The sequence below is a fragment of the Triturus cristatus genome, chromosome 7, assembly GCF_964204655.1.
Source record: "Triturus cristatus chromosome 7, aTriCri1.1, whole genome shotgun sequence".
Taxonomy (NCBI): domain Eukaryota; kingdom Metazoa; phylum Chordata; class Amphibia; order Caudata; family Salamandridae; genus Triturus; species Triturus cristatus.
This window is the reverse complement of record NC_140590.1, coordinates 708,351,383-708,371,168: the sequence shown is the minus strand read 5'-3', so window position 1 is coordinate 708,371,168 and position 19,786 is coordinate 708,351,383. Positions and strand designations below refer to the sequence as shown.

At 48.4% G+C, this 19,786-nt stretch overlaps 1 protein-coding gene across 2 annotated transcripts in view; it reads right to left on the bottom strand.

The window, feature by feature from the left end:
• Positions 1–19,786, bottom strand: part of NPLOC4 (NPL4 homolog, ubiquitin recognition factor) — a 453,775-nt gene that overhangs the window by 308,580 nt on the left and 125,409 nt on the right. For both annotated transcript variants that reach the window (XM_085617373.1, XM_085617374.1), the window contains exons 5-6: positions 16,717–16,765; positions 282–376 (exon numbers count right to left, since the gene is read on the bottom strand). In XM_085617373.1, the coding sequence (XP_085473499.1) occupies positions 282–376; positions 16,717–16,765 (144 nt within the window). The remainder of the gene's footprint in view (positions 1–281; positions 377–16,716; positions 16,766–19,786) is intronic.

Below are 19,786 nucleotides of genomic sequence, written 5' to 3'. Positions count from 1 at the left end.
CTCTTTGACCTTCAGCGTATTTACTTCATCTCTGTTTCATCCAGCACCTCAGGACCTAATGTGCAGATACCTTGTTTACCTTGCTAAAATTTCTTTCATAAATACTAACCTAAATATTTAATCTTGTGAGCAGCAAACAAAAACAACTTCCAACGAATCCTTATGCAGAAACAGTTGTTTCAATACACCATTTGTTAAAGCTTTCGTATGATAACTACATTCCTGAGCTGTTTAAGACAGGACCCTAAGATCCCCATCTGCACTAGCTGTCAATAACTTACTTGTCAGCCCCTCCGGTGAGCTTCCTGATGTAGGCATGGAAGGACATGTGTTTGACTGGCGGTTCCAAGTGATTCAGGTAATCTTCATCAAAAGGCTGTCGGAATAAAATGAGGCAAGAATCAGAGGGCTGGGAAAATTGACAACTAATGAATGTTTAAACCCTGATGCCAGAAGGCAAATGACTTGTAACAGTTGAACGGCTGTGCTTTCTTTCGGAGCTCTTTTCATAATGAACTCATCTTTAAGGGACACTCTTAGGCTGTTTTTTTCAGCCCATCTTGCCACTTCATGTATCCTGCTGGGACAAATGTTAAGAAACATTTTAGTCCTGAAGAGGTAACACGTTTATATTTGGCAGCGATACAATAACAATTTTGACTGTCACAGGTGTCCTGGTGCCACCTTCCTTATAAAATAAATAAGAACTCTGTAATTGTGTGATCTCAATTGGGACATCATTCCACCAATCATTCCTCACTAGAAATAAATCACACTTTGCAGTCGCTGCAACCCGCTATCATATTTCTGCAATGTCCCCAGTTATCAATACTCCTCCTATCGCCAGGGCAGGGGCAGCTGGCTATTTAACAAGACCATACACCAATGTCACCTGATCTGTCACAGTGCATGCAATGAATCACATAAATCATTTTGGTGACTCACTGGAACTAAAAACAAATACCATATTCACGTTACAGATGTAAGATCCATGAGGTGTAGTGAGATCTGTGTGGTAGTTTGAGGATCAGTCTGGCAAATGAGTTCTGGACGGTTTATAGTCTTCTAGTGACTTGCTTGATGATCCTGGCACAGAAAGTGTCCCCACAGTCCAACTTGCTGGTGATTACGGCGCAAGTAACAGCTTTTCTTGTGTTGCAATTTGAAGATCTTGTCAGCATTTTCAGGATGTGGAAGCAGGATGCAGTGACAGTGTTGACTGCAGTCATGTCCAGTTTACTTTTGATGATTATTCAGAGGTTCCTGGCATGGGTTCTGGATGTGTGTTCAAGTTCGGTAGGCCACCAGTTTGAGTACAGTGGTGGAGTGTTCTTGCTGAAGATCATTACTTCTCTCTTGTCAGTAATGAGCTTGAGACAAATGGCTTTCATCCAGTTAGTTGCGTTGAAGAGGGTGGGGCTAAGTGGTGAACTTTGAGGCACTCTACAGATACGTTTGTGGGCTTCTGGGGAGTAAGGTGCCAGGATGACAGCTTGTGTTCTATCCATTAATAAGCAGATCATCGGAGATGGGGCATGAGATTGGGTCAAATGCTGCAGAAGTGGTCTGTGGCAGCGGTGCGTGCTGTTTCTGTACTGTGGTTGGGCCTGAATCCAGACTGCGTGGCATTAAGGAGTTGGTAGTTGCTGGGGTGGTTGGTGATGCATTGGTTAATTAGTTTCTCTAAGACCTTTTGTGTGTGGTAGGAGGGAGATGGGTCTGTAGTTGGAAAGCATGGCTGGGTCAGCAGATCGTTATTGAGCAGGGCATGACAGCGGCAGGTTTCCCCTGAGTTCATGAATGTGGCAGAGTCGATGGAGGAGTAGCAAGGTTTTGCTGATTGGTAAGAGTCCTTTGGTGAAGGCATGGTGGGGCAAGGGTTAGATGGAGCCCCTGTAAGGATGGTCTTCATGGTATGAGAGATTTCGACAGTGAAGACAGTAAGCTACAAGGTCAAGCTTCGTTCATAGGCTGTGATGGGAAGTTGAGTTGCGACAGTGATGGGGTCCAGAGGAGGATGGATGCTACTGTAAATGGAGGTAATTTTGTCACAAAAGAATTCTGAGAGCTTGTTTCAAAGCTCTTGTAATGGGGGGATGTCGCTGTAGAATACAGAAGGTGCGGATGATGACGGAGATTTCCTTGCTGCTGAATCAATCTGTAAGCTATGCACTTGGTGTTCCATATCTGCTGGAGGTAGCATCTAAGGTCTGATTTGAAGATGTCTTTGCTGTGGTGTCTTGACTGATTATCCATTTGTGCTCAAGTAGCTTGCAGTGCCATTTCATCAGCCCATGTTTTTCTTTGTTCCAGCTGGCCTGTGCTCTGCAACGTGAGGTGTTCCATTTATCTACTGGGAGCGTCCAGGTAGATGTTGCAGCTGATGGGATCTTTGAAAATTATAGCGACTCCACCTTCAGGATTGTAGTGATGTTTGATGCCGAAGTTGGGGTTAGCCATGTTTCCCTGAAGAAGAGGATGCCTGTAGAGGGGGACTTGGGGGCAAGTCCGGGAGCTCCCAATGGGGGCTCAGTTTGTGAAGGTCATGGGAGCAGGGGGGCACAGTCGGTTGCTGTGGACCTGGGCCTGGGAGCTCGGGTGCAGAAGGCTTTGGTCATCTGGGGCCATGCATCAAAGACACTCACGGTTCTCGGTTAGACCTACAAGGGGAGGGTGAAACAGGATGGCTGGGCAACTCTTGGTGCTGGCCTCTGCAATGCTGATTTCCCAAGTCGGCTGGTCGGTAATGGAGTTCAAACAAGCGTTGGTTGCTGCAAGGGGTCCAGTACCCCGGATACTGGTGCAGGGAGGCTCCGGTTGGTCCTGGCATCTTCACACTTGGTGGGGAGACGGACCTTCACTCCTAGAGCACAGTGACCTCCTCCGGGCAGCTGCTGCACCTGTGGACTCGTGGTCAGCAGAACGCCAAACCAAACGTTGTGGTCAACAGAACGCCAAACCAAACGTTGTGGTCAGTGCCTGCAGGTTGCAATGAAGTGGCTCTTCCACTTCAAGCGAGATGCTGACAGCTTGGTGAAGTGCTGGAGGCCTTCTGAGGCTGCACAGCTGCAGGACGAGTCAGGTTGTCATGATTGTTGGGACAGAAGCAGGCAGGCAGGATTTGGCTCCAAAGTCCACCACCAGCCCGCAGTTCTCTCTTCTTAGGCTCTTCTTTGTCATTCTTCCTTTTCAAGGGAATCTGAGTTCCTGGTGTGAGGGGGCCACCTAAATACTCAATTTAGGGGCATTAAGGGGAGTGTAAGGTAGAACCCAAGGGCTACCTATCCCTGGGGAGACTATACCCCCTATAGGACCACTTTCTGTGGGGATTGGGTATAACTTTGATCCAGAGTTCCTAGTTTCACCAAAACAAAATGGTGAAACCCTACTTTGACTGTCCACTTTAGGCTGCCCACCTTAGGGGTGTGCTCAGCTTGTAAGTGTGACATCTCTTAACTAGCAAATTTTCCTGCCTGCTCTGGTGTCAAATGGGCCTCAGGGTCGGGGTGGCATCTTCCAGGTCTGGGGGAAGCCGGGTTTGTATATCAAAGGCGGCAGGGGCTTTGAAGCCCCTGGCCTGGATATTCTAAATCACTAGCTATCCTGCTGGAGCCATCCTCCACAGCAGGCATTGTTCCTGTCCTCCCAGAGCACAGACTCTCACCTCCAGGCGATCAGAAATTCGTCTGTGGAGGCAGTCAGGCAGGACACTAGAGGACTGGTAGGGTTTCAGGAGGCACCTCTAAGGTGCCCTCTGGGTGCATGTTATAATACATCTAACACTGGCATAAGTGTGGATTTATTAAGATGCGGTGTTCGATACCAAACACCATAGGTTTCAGCAAAGCCAATATGTAGCTGAATAACTCATAATGACCAGTGCCCAGTACATACCTTAAGGCGGCTTACCAGTTCGCCTGCAATAGCTCGTAATCAAACTAGAAATCACAGGGGCATATCTTATCACGCAGGTATGTCCTCACATGTAATATAATGCACTCTGCCTTAGGGCTCTTCAGGCCTGCTGTAGGGGTGACTTACATATAGTGCATACAGTGTACTTTGGCTTTGCCCACAGGGAGTGGTTAAAGTAGTGTTTGCACCGTTTCACGCACCCTACAATGGCAGTTTGCATGTAGCTTTTGTGGGTGCCCCTTTGGGTGTCATAAGATATGCTGTAGCATATAGGGACCCTCTTTAGTACCCCTGCCCTAGGTACCATTTACCAGGGACTTACAAGGGTGCTAAAGTCCTTACCAATTGAATTACAATTAGATATTTCATTTTTAGAGGAAAGATCTCTGGTACTGGAGCCTCATTAGCAGGCTTCAGTGCACGGTCAAAGTCGAAAAAACAGCATCTACTTGTTCAAATGGGGGCAAAAAGTGAGGGGAAATCATTCTACTGTACAGTCGTTGGTGTTAGAATTAGTTTGCTTTTCCAGCTGTCTGAATATTGACTCAACTAGTTCTCCAAGTACGGTTGCAATGGAAGAGCAGGTCAAGAAGCAAAATTATGAAAATGCACCATGCAGTTGACCACACAAGTGAAACCACCACACAGAGTGTTGTATGCTTCACCGCAAGATCGCCGACATCCACAACAGTTTCGGCGCTCCACCCCCGCACCCATCGACCGAACCTACACACCCCGCCGCTATCCTCCAGACATGGACCAAAGTGGCCACCGAAGACACGACACGCATGATGAACACCATCCACTCCGGATCTCCGACCGACCCATGCCCCCACCATGTCTTCAACAAGGCCGCCTCTACCATCGCACCTCACCTCCGAGACATCCTCAACGCCTCCTTCGACACAGCCACCTTCCCGGAGAGCTGGAAGCACGTCGAGCTCAGCGCACTACTGAAAAAACCAACAGCGGACCCGACCGACCTCAAGAACTTCCGCCCAATCTCGCTCCTTCCATTCCCTGCCAAAGTCATCGAGAAGGTAGTCAACAAGCAGCTGGCCGCCTTCCTCGAGACGAACGGATCCCTCGACCCATCGCAATCCGGATTCAGAGCCAACCACAGTACCGAGACCGCCCTCATCGCAGCCACCGACGACATCCGAGCCCTGCTCGACAAAGGTGAAACAGCGGCACTCATCCTCCTTGACCTCTCCGCAGCATTTGACACTGTCTGCCACCGCACCCTAGTCCAACGCCTCAATGACACCGGCATCCAGGGGACTGCTCTGGAATGGATCATCTCATTCCTCTCCGGCAGAACACAGAGAGTACGCCTCCCTCCGTTCCGCTCTGAGGCCACCGAAGTCATCTGCGGCGTCCCGCAAGGATCGTCGCTCAGCCCCACTCTCTTCAACATCTACATGAAACCCCTCGCTGCCATCGCACGCCAACACAACCTCAACATCATTTCCTACGCCGATGACACCCAGCTGATTCTCTCCCTCACCAGAGACCCCGACACCGCCAAAGCCGACCTACACGAAGGGATGAAAGATGTCGCCGAATGGATGAACATCAGCCGCCTGAAGTTGAACACGGACAAGACAGAAGTCCTCATCCTGGGACCGTCGCCCTCCGCATGGGACGACTCCTGGTGGCCCCCGGCCCTGGGCACCGCACCCAAGCCAACGGACCACGCACGCAACCTGGGCGTCATCCTGGACTCCTCCCTATCGATGACCAGACAAGTCAACGCTGTCTCCTCATCTTGCTTCCACAACCTCCGCATGCTCCGCAAGATCTTCAGATGGATCCCGACCGAGACCAGGAAGACTGTCACCCAGGCCCTCGTCACCAGCAGACTAGACTACGGAAACACCCTCTACGCCGGCACAACAGCCAAGCTTCTGAAAAGACTTCAGCGTATCCAGAACGCCTCCGCCCGTCTCATCCTGGACGCCCCCCGACGCAGCCACATCTCGAGCCACCTGAGAGACCTGCACTGGCTCCCTGTCAACAAGAGGATCACGTTCAGACTCCTCACCCACGCACACAAATCCCTCCACGACCTGGGCCCAAGGTACCTCAACGACCGCCTGACTTTCTACACGCCCACCCGACAGCTACGATCCGCAAACCTCGCCCTCGCCGTCGTCCCTCGCATCCAGAGAGCCACCGCCGGAGGAAGATCCTTCTCCTACCTAGCGGCCAAGACATGGAACTCCCTGCCCGTCCACCTGCGGCTGACCCAGGACCACTTCGCCTTCAGGAAACAGCTCAAGACCTGGCTGTTCGAGCAGTAGCAGACCCCCTCCCCCAAGCGCCTTGAGACCCTTCCGGGTGAGTAGTGCGCGCTATAAATTCCATGATTGATTGATTGATTGATTATGACATTCCTAATACTATACTTGTATAGAGTACAGTGTGTCCTCCAAAATAAATATTTGTAGCCTCTTGGGTGTCCAAGACTGTCCATACACAACATATGATGGATAGCGGAATAGGTGTTGACTACAATAGATCAATATGCAACCACAAACCTTGGAAAAGGGAGGCTGTTAGGAAATCTTGAAATGCTTTTTGATATGAAGGTATATTTATCAGACAGTTATCCACATAAAAGAGATTAATGCTTTTATTCATTTGGCTTAAATGTGCTGCCACCACTTTCCATGTCGTCTTCTAGTTAATTCTGATAAAGTGGGGATGACAGTTTTTTTGTGGAATTACCAAACTAGGAACACATTTTCTTCTCCAAGTCAGCATCTTTCAATGTTCCTGCTTCCATCCTGTGCATTTCGGCCTCTGTATAGCTAGTAAAGATAATTTCTACAAATGGGTTGTTTAAAATTTGTTGTAGTCCATCTAGCTTCAGAATTTTCAGCTGCATTAAGATTTCCAAAGCCAAACCATGTAGTACTCCAGCTGTAAAGTCTGAAGAAGCAGCTAATCTAATTGGAGATCTAAGGGCCTAATCAAGATTTTTTTTCTCTCTCTCTCTATGGAGGTTTACAGCAATGATTCCCTGAAAGATTTGCTGTAACGCCCTGAGAGAGCTGTACCACTTCTAGCCTTCATAAAGGTGACAGCCGAAGCAGACACTTTTCTTTGCGCTTCAGCTGGAAAACTGTTGAAACAAAGCCACAACTCTTTCTGGCACAAGCCACAATTACAGACGTTGGTTTAGCATCTGTCCATAGGAAAAAGTGTGTCTTGCTCAGGAGGCCGATAATTGTTCAGTATTTGCAGTGTTGCTGTTCAACTGCCAGTTCTGTTAGTCCTAGGACTAAAGGTAACATTGGTTTCACTGATGAAAAAGGCTGCAAAGTTTCAGCAACAATAGAGTATTTGATCAAAGGGTAGAAATCGAAAAAGCTCTATTTTGCTTTTTGCAGTTTTGCTGCTGCTGTAGTGAGAATGGCTGGAAAAGGACAGGTGATTCTCTGTCCAGAGGAGAGTCAGTCAAGGTCAGAAAACAGGTTGTTACATCCATAGTGGTGTCCGCATTAGAGTTTGTTCTATGATCCAGAATACACAAATTAAGATATGTATTTGATCTATTCTGAGAATGACATATACCAGCAGGTCCACTTCTAGGTGTGAGGCCTCTTGAAGAGGAGTGGTGATACATCTTGGGAAGTTCTTGTGTACGGCTGAAGAACCCTGTCCTTTGCTGCTTTTGGGTAGTAGGCCTTCTGTGTGGTGACAACTTCTTAGAAGTGGCAGAATTCAGTTGTCGGAGAGGGACATCACAAATATAGATGTCTTTTGTACTGATGTAGAATAAGCTGGAAAAAACTCAGCGTCTGAAGTGGAAGGAGGCATCTTGCAGGTAACTTAAGGTGTTCTGATGTTAAAGGCGGAGTCTGCATTGAATGTTTGACTACATGTCCCAGGACATTGTGCATCGCAGAATAAGGGGCAGGAGGAGGAGAAGAAGGCCCCTGGAAGATCCTTGGCGCTACATAGCGTGACCTCCAATCCTGAAGCGCGGGACGATGGACATTACTGTAGAGGGAGCTACCTGTCCCAGGACACGTGCATCGCAGAACAAGGGGCATGAGGAGGAGCCCCTGGGAAATCTTTGGCACTACTCAGCACAACCACGATGCCCAATATTCTCCTGGACTCAATGGAATTTACATACCAGCCCTTTTGATGACACCTTACTAATCTCCCGTACCCTTATGGGATTACAAATTCTTCTAGACAAATTCATGAATTTTTGCAATAAGAAGGCTTTAGAAGTGAATACCCTAAAAACAAAGTATATGATCTTCAAACCCCATAAATTGTTTAGAGGAAGTTATAGCATGAAAGGAACAATACTGCAGAAGGTGGATAGCTTCAACCATTTATGCATTAGATTAAATAAATCATTATCTTGGTCTTTGCAATTACACAAAAATAGTACTATCTAGCCACAGAGCGTGTCTGCAGTTATAAAAATGTTTTGTCAAAGACCTACTCCTAGACATGTATCGCCAGCTATTGAGATATATCAAGCCAAAATTCAGAGTGCAGCCCTGTACGGAACAGAAATTTGGGACAGGGCAAATTGAAGGAGATGGCCGTCAAACAAAATACATTTTTAAGTTGCGGTTTAGCCTAACCCAAATCACACTCTTAATTCCTTTATCTTATGACATAGGGCTTAAACATATAAGTAATAAGACAGCCCTAATGCCATTTTTATTCCGGATCAGATTGTGGACTATTCCTGAATTCGAATCATACAAAAGAGCTTTAATAGAGATCTTCGGCACAAAAAATGAATATTCCGTCAAATGGTTTTCAAACCCCCCAAAAATTGTTTTCAAGCATTAGGTATGCACTCTTTATGGAGCGAACCTTCAACTATAAATGGCAGATCAAGGGTAGACGTAAAGGCAGCGTTTCGGCTGTACACAAATGAGCAACATTATAGGAATAGCAGACCTGATAGTCTTATGGAAACATTCCTATCGCAAAAGTGCTACCCCGCCTTTGAACAGCACTACATGGATTCTATTAGCCCTTACCAAACTAGAACATTATATATTAAGCTCAGGGTGGGATCCCTCCAGGTAGGCCAATTCCTAGGCAAATGGACGCAACCATCTGAGGTCCAAGCATTTTATCCTCCATGCGGGGATACTATTTAAGACTTAGACCATTTGCTATTTTTCTGCCCTCTGTATAAAAGAGCTAGAAGTATTTAGATGAAACCACTTTGCATTAACCTTGGAATAAGGCAATATTCAGTAGCCTCCAGGATATTAAGGACAAACACTGATCCTCAAATTGATTTTACTGTGAGTAGATATTTATACGAAATTTGGATAAAAAGAAAGGGGCTGGGGTATTTATGTTAAAGGTTTAACTTGTGGTCAGCATGGCCATAGCTATTTGTTCTTTAGGGTAGTTTTTAACTTTTTTATAGTTCAATTAAATTATTTCAGAAATTATTCGGGAAACATTGTAATAGCTTTTTATCTTTGAATTGTGACTTGGGTCGCTCTGCTGATTCTGTAGGGGTACGACCACATGAAAGTTGTCTTCTTGTAGGTAATATGTCATGAACAATTTTACCCATGTTTTACTTACTGCTAGTAGCAGTTGTCACATATTGCATTTTGAGCATTTAATTCATGTGTTTAGTGATGGCTCGCATTTAGGGATCACTGTAAATAACAAAGAATAAGTGTCTAATTGACTGTTTTACTGAACACTGTATATTGTTGTTTTATGGGGTTTTGTCCCATGATAAACACAATAAAAGAAAGAATGTTTGATGTTCAAGGAATACTGGTGGGGTCTTTGAGGTACAATGCCTTTCTTGAACGTTGAATCGGTTCGCAAAATCATCTCCATCCTTGATAGCTAGCAAGTGGCATACCTACCAGACCGCAACATTGAAGAGAATCCGGATGTTTCACTCTTGCCTATCTCTTTCTTGATCTTCCTACGTGCAGATCCTCAAACAAGGGCTTAGTGACTCTTTATGGATGAAGAAATCTCGACCACACCAACTCCTGATGCTTGAGTGCATTTCACAGCAGTCTCCTGACACTTCCTGCCTATCACTGATTGCCCTGCAGGACATTTTCTATCTGCTGGTGGGAGAGACGACGTGCGAGTGTCTAATTCATCTAATTTCGTCCCAGAGAAGAGATGCTTCAAAAAGTTAAGGCATCACAAGGCAAAAAGAGTAAAACATCCACTCGCTTCTATGCTTTATTTTTCCCCTATTAATAGGGTTTGTGAAAGATGAGAATTGGTGCTAACTCAATCTTAAATTTAAATGAACAAATAAATTTGATTTAACCAAGAGTCTGCTTACAAGTTAAAAATCGGTCTCCTTTATCAATTAATTTATTTCCACATGCGCAGGACTGAATATGCTACTTACCAGTATGCATCTGTTCTTGGCATGTAGGGCTGCTGACATTCATATCTGTGCATAGATCGCCGCCTAGTGTTGGGTCCGGATGTTTGCACGTTGTTGTCCTGGAAGAGTCTTCGAAGTATCCTTGGATAGGTGACTCCTCCCCTGGACTACAGTGCGCATGGGCATCCTCTCCATCCTCAGATTGTTTTTCGCCATTGTGGCAGTGATGGAGTAGATACAGAAAGTGATGACCATGCTTACAGTAATTCTGAGAGCTGCAGCTGCTACAGGCGCCGGGGAGGAGGGAGGGCGATATGAATGTCAGCAGCCCTACATGCCAAGAACAGATGCATACTGGTAAGTAGCATATTCAGTTCGAGGCATGTGGGCTGCTGAATTCATATCTGTGCATAGAATGTATAGCAGTGCCCTCTATTAGCGGCGGCTACCAGTGCCAGCTGCAGCGGTCTGAAAAAGGGTTTTGAGAACAGCCTGTCCTACAGCTGCCTGCTGTTTTGATTGCACATCTACACAATAGTGTTTGGTAAATGTGTGTGTAGTGGACCAGGTGGCTGCTCTACATACATCATGCAGGGGAATATTTCCTAGAAAAGCCATGGAGGCCCCTAACTTACGTGTTGAGTGGGCTCGTGGGGGAATAGTTAATGTGCGTTTTGCCTTTTGATAACAAATTTGGATACATTTAACTATCCATCTGGCTATCCCTGCTTTGGAGATGGCGTTACCTTTGTGGTGTGGGGCAAAGGCAACAAACAGTTGTTTCGTCTTCCTAAAGGGTTTGGTCCTGTCGATGTAATACATGAGGGCCCTTTTGACATCTAGTGTGTGGAGTGCCCTTTCCGCGACAGTTTGTGGGTTTGGAAGAAAACGGGCAGTTCAATAGTTTGATTCATGTGGAACTGCGATATTACCTTGGGCATGAATTTGGGGTTGGTACGTAGTACGACCCTGTTGGCATGAACCTGTATAAATGGCTCTTGAACCGTTAGTGCCTGGAGTTCACTAACTCTTCTTAAAGAAGTGATCGCTACCAGGAAGGCTACTTTCCAGGTGAGGAATTGAATCTCGCATGAGTGGAGAGGTTCAAAGGGTGGACCCATCAGGCGTGTGAGGACCAGGTTGAGGTTCCACATTGGAGCTGGTGGGTGGCTTGGTGGAATAACTCGTTTGAGTCCTTCCAAGAATGCTTTGATGGCAGGCACTCTGAATAGAGAGAGGTGCTGCCTGGTTTGTAGATAGGCTGATATTGCGGTCAAATGGACACGTATAGAGGTGTACGCTAGATTGCATCGGTATAGGTGTAGGAGGTAACAAATGATGTTTTGGATGGATGCGTCCAGCGGGTTAATGTCATTATTACCGCAGTAAATAACAAACCTTTTCCATTTGGCTGCATAGCAAGCTCTTGTAGTGGGTCTTCTGGCCTCCTTGATGATGTCCATACAGTCAGGTGGCAGGTTGAGGTAGCCAAACTCTAGGACTTCAGGAGCCAGATCGCCAGGTTCAGCTGTTGCGGATCTGGGTGCTGAATTTCTCCATGGTTCTGCGTCAAATGCGCGGGTTTGATCCGCAGCCTTTGATGCGGCACCACGGAAAGTTCGAGGAAGGTGGTGTACCATGGCTGGCGTGCCCACGTAGGAGCAACTAGGACGAGTGTCAGAGAGTGTTGTCTGAGTTTGCGAGCCACCAGCGGTATCAACGGTGCTGGGGGAAAAGCGTACGCAAATCTGCCGGACCAGTTCATCCATATCGCATTGCCCTGCGACTGCGGATGTGGGAACCTGGCGGCAAAGCTTTGGCATTTTGCGTTTTCGCTTGTGGCGAACAGGTCTATCTCTGGATGACCCCACTGCTGGAAGTACGGCTGGAGTACTGATGGGTGTAACTCCCACTCGTGCATCTGGTGGCTGTGTCTGCTGAGCAGATCCGCCATTTGGTTGTCCTTGCCGGGGAGGTGTTCCGCCATGAGGAACATGTTCCTCTGAATGGCCCACTTCCACATGCTCTGAGCCAGATGAGACAACTGTGGAGAGTGCGTCCCTCCCTGCTTCTGTATGTAGTACATTGCGGTCATGTTGTCCGTCCGGATCAACACGACCTTGTTGCACAGATGTACTTTGAATGCCTTCATGGCTAGGAAGATTGCCATCAGTTCCAGAATGTTGATGTGCATTCTCTTCTGTTGTGTCGTCCATAGTCCCTGCACTGTGTAGTGGAGTACATGAGCTCCCCATCCCTGGAGAGACGCGTCCGCTGTCAGTACTATTTGTGGAACAGGCTCCTGGAACGGTCGACCCTTGCAAAGGTTTTGTGGATTCCACCAATGCAGAGAGTTGTATGCCCGACCGCTCACCAACACTAGGTCTTTCAATTGTCCTTGAGCCTGATTCCACTGACGTGCCAAGCACTCCTGAAGCGGGCGCATATGTAGTCTCGCGTGTGGGACTATGAAGATGCAGGAGGCCATCATGCCTATCAACTGCATGAACACTCGCGCCGGAAGGGAGTGTTGAGGTGTGAACTTTGAAATCAGCATTTGCATGCTGTTGATTCTCACCAAATTTGGCTGAGCTGTGGCCGCCAGAGTGTCTATAGTCGCACCTAGGTACTGTTGTACGTGTGCGGGCTGTAGATGGGATTTTGGGTAATTTAGTGAGAACCCCAGACTGTGAAGGAGGTGAATGGTGCGGGACATGTGGCTGGCACATTGCTGGGCTGACTTTGCTTGAACGAGCCAGTCGTCCAGGTAAGGGTAGACGTGTATGTGCTGTCTCCGTAGATGTGCCGCCACAGTAGCTAGGCACTTTGTAAACACCCTTGGTGCCGTTGTCACGCCGAAGGGAAGGACTCTGAACTGGTAGTGCTGCCCTTGAACAGTGAACCTGAGGTATTTTTTGTGTGATGGGTGAATGGGTATGTGGAAATACGCATCCTTGAGGTCCAGTGTGGCCAGAAAGTCTCCCTGCTTGAGCAGCGGGAGGACTTGCTGTAGAGTGAGCATGTGAAAATGCTCGGAAAGAATGTATCTGTTTAGGGGTCTCAGGTCTAATATAGGTCTGAGTGACCCGTCCTTTTTCGGTATTAAAAAGTACAGGGAGTACACCCCCGTACCTTGCTCTTGGACGGGTACGACCTCTATTGCGCCTTTTAGAAGCATACTGTGCACCTCCTGCTGTAAGAGCGTTAAGTGCTCTGAGGACATAGGACGGTTTTTTGGAGGTATTGTGGGTGGAGTGGAGGTTAGTTCTAGACAGTAACCGTATTTGACAATATCTTTGACCCACCTGTCCGTGGTGATGGAGTTCCACGTGGACAGGAACCTTTGTAGCCTTCCCCCGATAGGTGTTATGTGGTCGGGAGGAAGGGAGAGGGCGTCACTGCTTGTTCTTGGGGGAGGACCTGGTGTTGCCGTAGCCGCGTCCTCTGCCCTTTGTACTGGAGCCACGATATCCACCCCGGGTGTTTTTATCGTAGGTGGTTTGGGTATTGCCTTTGCTGTATGTCTGCTGTGACCCCTGCCCTCTACCTACTCCCCTATTTCCGGGGCGACGAAAGGAGCTGCTCCGAAAGGACTGAGTCTGGAGAGCCCCCATGGACTTTGCAGTGTCTGTGTCCTTCTTTATTTTCTCAAGATCCGTGTCAACCTCCGGCCCGAATAAATAGTCGGGGTTGACAGGTTGGTTCAGTATATAATTTTGCACCTCAGGTTTGAACCCGGAGATTCGCAACCAGGCATGTCGTCGCAGCATGACGCTTGTGTTTGTGGCCCTGGCCGCCGTGTCTGCGGCATCTAGTGCACACTTGATGGAAGCATTTGTGAGTAGCTGTCCCTCTCTGATAAGAATTTCTGCACCTTCTTTGAACTGGTCAGGGAGATGTTGGAGTAGTTGCTCCATTGTATCATAGTGCGCTCTATCGTAGCGAGCGAGGAGCGCTTGAGTGTTGGCTATGCGCCATATGTTGGCAGCCTGTGCGGCAACTCGCTTGCCAGAGGTCTCTAAAACCTTGGACTCTTTGTCCGGGGGAGGAGCGTCACCTGTTGATTGCGAGTGTGCCCTCTTGCGAGCATTCGCAACGACAATGGAGTCGAGAGGTAATTGGCCTCTGATGTAAGTAGGGTCCCCAGGTGCTGATCTGTACTTTTTGTCGATCCTGGAGTTTATCACCCGTGCCCTGGTGGGTTCCTTGAAGATGTCCTTGGCTGGTTTGAGGACTCCTTTCAGCATGGGCAGAGTCTTTACATGCCTTTCCGAGGAAGCGAAAGTGTCCATAAGGAAGTCGTCTTCCACGGTGTCAGAGTGAAGCTGCACGTCATGATTATTTTCAGCACGTTCAATAAGAGCGTTGAACGCTGCAGTGTCCTCTGTGGGAGATGTTTTCGCTCCATAGAGTTGAGGGTCCTGTGCATCTAGAGGTGCACTGGGGTATGCAGGGTCGCCCCAAGTTTGATCAGGGTCCTGTTGGTCATCAGGGTCCATGTCTCCGTGGTAAGGGACTTGGTCATCCATATAGTCTGCCAACGCATCCGTGTCGGAGTGTGTGGGAGAGAATGATAGTGGGTCTTGGTAGGGCGTGTCGAAAGATTCGCAAAGCACAGGTTCTGAGTCCACAGGCAGCTTTCTCTTTAGTGGGATCCTGAAAGGGTCCAAGGGTGGCTCTGAAGTTATCCTCCGGTCATGGATAACCATCCTGCCGGTGTTGGCGTCGATGTAATGTGACGGAGACGTCTCAGCAGGTGTAACCGTGGTGTGGGTGACCCGTGTCCTGAGTTGGAACATTTTCGGGATCGTGGATGGCGGCAGGCCAAAAGTTATGTTGGCTGGCGCCGAAGAGGCTGTTTGAGCTTTTAGTGGGCCGGAGCCCGATGTGTCCTGGAGGACCGCTTGGGTTTTGCTACTTTGTGCTGCAACGGTTCGCGCGTGAAGCGCTTTCGAGGCCTTAGCGCCCACCAGGTTTGTAGAGGCGTCCGTGGACTTTTTCGGCGCCGGTGGGTCATTGGGTCGAGGGGCGGAAATCGCAGTCGACGTCTTCGATGCAGGAGGCTTCGGTGTTGCCGTGGAAGCGACGTGAGACGCAGCAGGTGGTATGACCTTTGGTTTAGGAGTCGATGGCGTCGGCGCCGAGAGCCGAGCAGGTTTGATGGCACCGAGGGCCTTTTTCCGAATGCCGACTCCGGCGTCGGCCGCTTCAAGTTCGGCACCGAAGTCTCGCTTGGTGCGCTCGGTGCCGATGCGTGTCGCTGGCGTCGAAGGTGTGGAAGGCCTCGATCCGACTAGCGCCACTTTCGGTTTCGGTTTCATTTGTACCGGTGCAGCTTTCGGTTTCGGTTTGGTAGAAGGGAAACCAGCCGGTGTAGGTAATAATGGCTGCCGCTGAACGTCCGAGGGCGGGGCCGAAGAACCGCGGGATAGGTCTCGGGTAAGGCCCGAAGGCGATCCCTCGACCGGAGCCATAGACTGTGGCACTGGGCCCTCGTCAGTCTGTATGGGTAGGCCTTGCTCGTCATTGGAGCTACTCTCTTCGGCCCCTAAGGCCTCATCGTCGTCTCCTACCTCGGCGTTGTCTTCATCTCTGCGAAAGAGTGATTCGTCGACGTCGTCCGAACCGGAGTCATGTTCGGAACCCGGATTGGAGGGTAGGATTTCCAACTCCTCGACATCTTCGGCGTTGAAGATGTCTGCCGGGGCCGGGGCCGCGTGCTGCGCTTCGAGTCTCGCCGCTCGACGATTCCGTAGAGTCTTCTTGGAACGGAACCGGGCACAGGCCATGCATGTCGATTCGTCGTGGTCCGGCGACAAGCATTTGTTGCACACCGGGTGGACGTCGATATGTAGATATTTCGCATTGCATACCGGGCACCTCTTGAATGGTGTCCTCGACTCCATCGTCGGTGTCGTCGATGGTCAGGTAAAAAGCGAAAAGTTGTTTCCGAAGTTAGTAAGTTAACCGGTAGGGTCGAAACCGATCGAGTGAACAGTACCGACGCGAACTAAAGGCCTTTTGGCCTCGACTAACTTTTTCCTAACTGGAGTTAAGATAGCACATCCGAACCCAATGGCGGAAAAAAACAATCTGAGGATGGAGAGGATGCCCATGCGCACTGTAGTCCAGGGGAGGAGTCACCTATCCAAGGATACTTCGAAGACTCTTCCAGGACAACAACGTGCAAACATCCGGACCCAACACTAGGCGGCGATCTATGCACAGATATGAATTCAGCAGCCCACATGCCTCGAACTATTCCGTATTCATGACTATCAGAGAAGATACCAAGATGGCGAATAAGAGTCCTGTCTAATCCATAGCATTTTGTTTCTCTGGCACTCAATCAAAATTAGAAAGTGCCAAAAATGCGAAACAGCCTCTTCCACATTTGTGTGATCTCATTTCAAAGTTCATTGTGCTCTTACCTCCAAAGGCACACAATGTACACATTTCCCCAGAGGTCCATGTCTGCATCTAGGTAGAGAAAAATACCAGAGTAAATCTGCAGTAAATTTATGCTAATGCAAAGTTTACACAAAAGAACAGAAGCCATTTTAAAGTGGCATTTGAGCTGAATCCACTTGCTGATTTAATAATAGACATCACAAATACACAGCTAAAAGTTAACTGGTTAGTAGCTTTGACAGTATGAATGGCCAAATGGTCGATGGGAAGAAACAAGTAGTGACTTTTAGATGGCTTGTATTTCTGTAATGGATGTGTTCAGCCACTAGGGTATCTTAATAGTTAACTAACAGTATTTTCTGCCTGATGAGTGATGTATTCATTTTAAGTTTACTAACTGCAATCTCCCCGCTTCATTAGAATGTTTCGGGAAGGTGTTATTATGTAATGAGCAAAGCAATGCAACAACAACTTCCTGTTTAGTAACGACAAAGAAAAGGGGCTCACTACTTCTATTAGCCGTCTTCATTCGCCACCAGAAATCCTACCCAACGCTTCCCGGACAAATTATTTGGAAATACCTCCATGGCAGATCATTATCTTAAAATTTAAGTAGCAGAAATCTGTTCACCACAAAATGAGGAACAGTGCACTAAGGACACTTGTGATTTTTAAAGAAAATCAGATGAACTGTGAATTTTCAGATTTCCGCCCTCGTTCCTCTTCTTCAAATCTGCTCTCTCCTCCTATATTGCCTCTTCCTCTAACCCTCCCATTCCTCAAATTACTTCTCCCTCCCGATCTAGCAACACAACCATCATACAATCTGAATTAAGAGTACTAGGAAACCATGGCACGCATACTATACCTACAATTTAAAACCCAGTGCAAATACCTTCATAGACTAATAAAAGACCAACAAGCAGCAGACAAATTCATGCACAGAGGACAGGAAGAATCAAAAACGTTAACACTAAGGCAGGTACAAAGAAATAGAAACAATTAAACCGGTCTCGTTAACTCTTGTTGCACAAATCCTAACTTACCACACTTGCACAGGTTAGTGGAAGATTGCAAGACCAGACTTCTTTTCAAAGCCACACCATAATAAGGTCCGGAGTCAAGAGACCCATGAATTGGGGACCAACATACCCTTCCCAGTGTGCACACCGTAGACTATAGCAGGGAGACCTTGCTTGGTCCCCCGTATGCAGAATTACCTAGTGCAGCTGCCCACAAGCGTGCTGTCTAACAGCCCAAGACCGTGTGGTGTAGCTGCCCACAGTACCTGGGGAGATTCGGCGACTGCCATGGAGCTGGTGTCATGCTCCTGGAGCCACGCCACAGGGAGCTCCCCAGCGGAGCAGGCAGTGTGGGATGGCCAGAGTCTTCTCCTCTGCCAAGACTCCAGTGAAAGCAATGCTGGCATGTCTTCTTCTAACGCTCAGGCCCCGCCGACCACACAACGTCAGAGGAGTCCCTCCGAGCCACCCTCGCCCCACCCTGGGGTTTCCCTCGGTGCTGAGATTTCACTCTCCTTCGGGAGAGGGCAGTGCTAGGGAAACAAAGGGTGCGCTGGAGGTCCTCGTGCACCAACGAAAGAGCTCGACAGACGCTGGGCTAATAACTTTTTCCTGAGAAGTGCCCACACATGGCACCCTCCCTGAGAACTCACAAGGATCAGCCCACCTGTTGGGCACACAGGGCTCCTTCCAGGACACAGAAGCGCTTGTCACCTGCTTTCTGTAGGTCGTGAGCAGTGCTCACCACAAGCTGTTTCAAAATACAAATACAGAGCACACAGCTCCAACGCAGCTACTTCCTCACCGACCTTTATTATTCTAGGATGTAGATCTTTAGGGACTCCGGCCTGTGTCCCAATACACCCCCCCCCCCTGAATTGTAACCTTAAACGCTTCCCAAGGACCCCGGCATCCTTCACAGAGCCCGCATTTTCCCGGAACTAATTATGAATTGCTTCGCCAACAGTATGTTTAAAAAACGGATCTATCAAAGAGGACGGCTGTAAACGCCACAAGAAAGGGGGGCGCTTGAAACCAGGAACCCTCAGTTCAAGTAGTACAGGAGAGTGGTCCGACAAGGTTTTTGCCAAATGATGAACATCTACCACCCAGGTGCATAAAGCCTCGGACAGAAGTCAATAGCCCAAATGGGACCACGTGCCATGGACACTAGAAATGAAAGTACTTTCCCTGGCACCAGAGTGGCACAGGCGCCAAATATCATGCAAATTCCCAGCATCCAGGAGACCCAGAAGTGCATCAGTGGATTGCCTGTGTCGCGGAGCCCTGCTCCCCAGCCTATCTGCATGCTTATCCAGGCAGGTGTTGAAGTCCCCCCCCAGACAATCTCGGCAGTGGGGAACGCAGAAATACAGCACCACACATCTGCGAAAATTGAGGGATCATCCACATTCGGACCATATACGTTCCCCAATAGAACACTCGCACCACCAATCATCCCGTGCACAATTGGCAGTCGGCCTTGCTTGTCTATCTCGGTGCTATGGACCCTGAATGGAGTGCCCTTCTTGACCAATATCATCACCTACTTTCACCCCCGCTCACTGTGTGCCCACATTCTTCTCGGAGATTTGAGTGAGGTGAGTCTACTGTAAAAAGGCCACCTAAACCTTTAGTCTGTCCTGGTGCGCTATCACAGAGCGGATTTTCTTGAGACTATTGAGACCACATACGTTTCAAGTAAGGAACTTTAAATAACCAACCATGTGCCATATGTACCAACAAATGCAGACCTATGCGCAAACGATCTACTAGTGCCTGCCGCCAAGGTTCATATAGAGAACAATAAAGAAGTGCCAACTGTGCCCATCTTACCGGCCCGACCCCCCCACCCACTTCGGCTTGCCCAACTTGCCAAAGCCATCCCAAGCAAAACTAAACAATCCCCAACAAAAACCACAAAAAGAGTGCCACAAAAAGAGTCTCCCATAAAGGGCGTGCCAGAGTGCTACTGTCCTCCCACCATGTAGTAGGTGGCTGATCAGGAGCCTGTGCGAGGATTAAAGAGGCCATACACAGTTTGCCCGCAACCGTTCTAACAGATATA